Genomic DNA, 5000 nt, shown 5'->3' with positions numbered 1-5000 from the left:
CATCCCTCTTATTGCCCAGTAGAAAACAATTTCCGCGTCGTAATAACCTTGTCAACTTTACGATCCTGACCCAAAATAATAGTGGCATCTTCATTATGAAAACTGTTCTCACGATGGGATATTATCCTTGAGCTCTTTTAAGACTAAGAAAGTGATATTAAAGATAATAGGAGAAAGAGAGAGAGAGAGAGAGAGAGAGAGAGAGAGAGAGAGAGAGAGAGAGTGTTTTGTATCACTCAGGTTTGGGAGACGAGACTAGAATTTATGTGACCCTATGATGCCTGTGGGGATTAAATGGCATTTTGTTAAAGGGTAACTAAATTCCTGGACAGAAAATCATAAAAATTTCCATTAATAAAAAAAACTCTACATTCAAAATTGATATCTAAAATTGTGAAATTATCTGACTAGTAATAAAATAGAAGATCTAGAGCAAATTTAGCAAAGGACTATCAATTAAAAATTACTAGTAATTCCATTCAATCTGGAAACCCTTTTACGTCAATTATGTATGCTAACAATGGGCTTCTTATTCATACTCCATTTCTGGAAACACACAAGGAATAGTTTTTCCTCAAGATTATGTAAAGACCAGTTTTTTCCTCAAAATTATTTCCTTTTTGGAGCAGCTGAAATAAATCATCTCACGGATATCTTACACTACCATGTTACCTTTGCCTAAAATCTATCCATGAATAAACTTATTACTATGTTTGTTGTAATATAGCCTAATATGAAGGATATTAAACCAAATAACTGCAAAAAAAAATGAGCTTGAATAAACTGTGTCAGAGTTATCGTACACTAGCATGTTGACCTAGCCTTAATTCTAGCCATGAATAAAGTTGTTAATAAATTGAACAATAACCCTTATGTGTGCCGTATTTCTATTCTTTTAATTTAACCTAACATGAAGGAGATCGGTTCAAATAACTACAAAATCATACATAATCCAAAATATCTAAAACACCGATCGCCAGAGCAGAAGTACATATAAAATTCCCAGCAATGACAAATGCCCCAAATCGTAATAACACTGAGATTACAAATGGTGGTCGGTAATTGTGCCATCAAACACCACAATGAATTCGGCTGGAATTCCATTCGCTGGTCACAATTTTTGTTTTCCTAAAAAGAGAGTTATTGAGCTATTGTTGTAAAACATTGTTTATTTTGGGAAATAACAATCAGTGCATTTTGGGTTGCATGATTTTTTTTACGTGGCATTTTACTCCATTGTTTTATAATAATCTATGGGAGGTTTTGACGTTCCCCGTTTTGAAACTCACATCAATTAATCATTGTCTTTCACAAAATATACCAAGACATACATACACATATATACATGTTTACACACACACACACACACACACACACACACCACATATATATATATATATATATATGTGTGTGTGTGTGTGTGTGCGTATAAACACACATACACACATATATATAATATAATATATATATATATATATATATATATAGCGTTGATGCCCTTTGCGTCATTAGGCGTAGGAGGAGATGATGATGATATATATAAACCCACATTTATATTACTATATACCTGACACATGCAGATGCGTACACATTCAGATATCTATAATATTCCACCAACTGAGTCGGTTGTATTTCCGTTTTCCGACATTTAGAAAATGTTATGCAAGCATATTTTACAGCTTCTGCCTTTGAAATGGTTTTATGCCCTTTCCGTTCGATTTAGGGCTCTTATGCACATCCTAGGAAAGTAGGTTGGTAGCAAAAAGTAAGTGAAATATGATTACTCAAGTCCGTAGATTTATCTAAAATGGTAACACTCATTTTTCTTCCCACCATTTTAATGTTGTTAACAAAAAGAAGTGAAATATGATTACTTAGGTCCGTAGATTTATATAAAATTGCACGCTGTATTTTTTCTTCCACCATTTTGATATTGTGAAAGGGATTGGTGTTGATATATTTTTGCAAACAAATATTTTGAGTTTATTGATGCTAAGAAGCATATGAAAATTAATTGAAGTCATTCCCATATGAAAATACTGCATTACTTTTTCTCTATCTAATACATGCTCAGTATCATGTCTTATTGATATGAACCTAAGGTGAAAGAGACTATATTTCACGTAGAATCAAGGCTCGTTATATCGTAAAACACCAATCATATAACAATGCAAAAGTAAATATAAGAGAGAGAGAGAGAGAGAGAGGAGAGAGAGAGAGAGAGAGAGAGAGAGAGAGAGAGAGAGTGTTCCTGCCAAGAAGAACAATTACCATCTCCTTTCCAGCCTCGTGAAAATTCAATTCTCTCTCTAGCTCAATTCATTTATTCTTTTAAAAAGTATATAACCAACGTTGTAAGAACATTTATTTTACATATTTCGACAGTGGTTTAAGGAACGAAATGAACTTCTACCATAAGATAAAATGATGAATTTCATTATATAAAACTATTATTCTTCGTTTCTGCTAGATTTTACGAATTACTCATTTTTTTTTCCCTTTTTGTGATAATTTTCATTATAACGAAAAATTTCATTGTTTGGTTAGAAATTGAAATTTTGATATCACCCTACTGACACTATTGCATCAGTCTAAATGAATATTAGCTCCAAAATACGATTCGTTTATTACACGTAAATTTTACCCTGGGATTTAACACTGCTTTGAAAATCATCAAACCTTGACGTACTTCTCAAATAACCAATTATTCATATTTAAGTTAAGCCTGAAGCTATATTTCTAGATTTCAGTGCTGCATCAAACAAACTGTTATTTTCAATAGTGTCCTATATCTAATAATTAACATGACCATAAGTGAAATCCTGTTGTCTAATGATGTGCCAAATTATCGACCCTAAGTCATGAAGTTCACTAGGATAAACCAATAAACGAGAATATATTTGAACGAACACTTTACATTCATCATAAAAATACAAGCTGAAAATAAAAATTAGATGGAGTATTTGGCTGCCGGTAAACGAAGTGTTACAATTATCCGCTCCTAATCATTATCAGATGAACGCCAGAATGAATTATTTCAATTCAAAGGGAAGGACGAAATTATTTAGGCTGTGATTACTCCAGAGTGAAGTAGAGACATTCCCTTTTAAATATAATAATGCATCTGAAAGAGCACTTGTACTTTATTACAATAAATGGTTCCGCCAGAATAATAATGACAATAATAATGATAACATAGCAGTGAAAGAATACATACTGAATTCCAAAACCAACTTCTTTTCCACTTTAACTCTAAATTGTATTACTGATATATATATATATATATATATATATATATAAATATATAATATATATATATATATATGTGTGTGTGTGTGTATGTGTGTGTGTGTGTGTGTGTGTGTGTGTGATCGTGTGCGTTGGTCAATAAGAGTGATTATCGCTCCCTTTTCCTTTCCATTCTACTTAAATGCACGTATGCACGCATGCCCGCGCACAGACACTCACACACATACACACACTTACGCGCGCTTGCACACACACACACACACGCACACACACACACACACATATATATATATATATATATATATATATATATATATATATATATATATATATATATATATATATATATAATACCCTAAATATATATCGAGTGTCCAAAGCACTATGAAGAAAATGATTAATCACCCATGAACAATAGTCATCATTTATTACGAACACGCTCGTCATCTACCTAACCTAAAAAAAATCCCTATTTTACACTCTTTATTATACACAATTTTCAACATGCCTTTGATTTATAGCCGCAATGCATATACCCATATACACACGTACGTACACACACACACACGTACACACACACACACACTGGACTGTGCCCCTAAATATGTAAAGCCCTTTAAACCTCTCTGGTATTAACAGTTGCCTCGTACTAAAGCTGATTTACCCAGGGGCAAGGTAAACTTCGTCCTATGGAAGAGGCTGGAGAAACGCTCATAATTTTCCTCTAATAAGCTCTTCAACGAAGCGCCTTCTGACTCGCCTTTCATCTCCTGTCTATTCCTCGGGATTTATATGTGTCCTTGTTTTCTCTGTTTACATGCTTGTCCTTTCGCCTTGTCTGTTTGTTAATCTGACTTTCATCATGGCTAAAATTCTATTGACATAGGGGCAGCTTCTTCTTTGTATGAATTTTATTTTACTCAGTATAAAAAAAATAATTTAAAGAAATATCTTATTAAAATCAATTTTAAAGCTTCAAATTTACCATTCTAATCAAGAATTAGTAAAATTGAAATGAGGAATAATCTTTAATATTTGAGAATTATACGATATAAAAATCCCATGAGTAAAACTGAACCAACATTATAATAAATCTCTGGCAATTCTCTTAAATTACAACAATTAATTCTGGGTAATATATCAACCATACATACACTATTCTGATTTCATAAGTTGGAGCAAACATACTTATCACAGCTAACAGGTAGCCGTTTATCGTGTAGAAAAATGATAAAAGTTTTGAAGAGTTATGATTTATTGCTAGAATGAATCATGGCAGGCAACTTTATTACACACGCGTTCAACTCGAAGGACCCGTCTGACAGGTGGAAAAAGCGAGGAATTTTTTCCATATTCATTACTAGGTGGAATTTTTACTTGCAAAAATATCACCAATCTTTTATAAGAATGTGGCACATTTAAAAAAAATTATAATGATCATATATTTTAATATTTGATGATTTCTCATGAACTCTTTAAAGGTGAGACTCATAAACTATTGTTCTTTTTCTTAGCTCTAGTAAATGCTGGTAATCGTTTATGATTGGGTGGACTGGTAGGCGGTAGGCCTAACTACTTTATGTGAGAGTTATGTGTCGTACTATTCACTTTCGTCTCCACAGTGGCTGTTTGAATCTTACGGGGTATCAGTCTGCTACCACACCACCTTGTCATCTTCCTGTAAATATACTTTATATATACTGTATACCCCTTTTCCATCTCTCTCTCTCTCTCTCTCTCTCTCTCTCTCT

At 32.8% G+C, this 5000-nt stretch overlaps 1 protein-coding gene across 1 annotated transcript in view; it reads right to left on the bottom strand.

Moving 5' to 3' along the window:
• LOC137643294 (sushi, von Willebrand factor type A, EGF and pentraxin domain-containing protein 1-like) overlaps nucleotides 1-5000 on the bottom strand; it is a 310342-nt gene that overhangs the window by 59490 nt on the left and 245852 nt on the right. Inside the window, 1 exon segment of the mRNA XM_068376133.1 lies at nucleotides 4400-4404. Coding sequence (XP_068232234.1) covers nucleotides 4400-4404 — 5 coding nt within the window.

This window comes from Palaemon carinicauda, chromosome 6, assembly GCF_036898095.1.
Source record: "Palaemon carinicauda isolate YSFRI2023 chromosome 6, ASM3689809v2, whole genome shotgun sequence".
Lineage (NCBI taxonomy): Eukaryota > Metazoa > Arthropoda > Malacostraca > Decapoda > Palaemonidae > Palaemon > Palaemon carinicauda.
The sequence above is the reverse complement of the archived record's forward strand: the minus strand, read 5'-3'. Positions and strand labels throughout refer to the sequence as shown.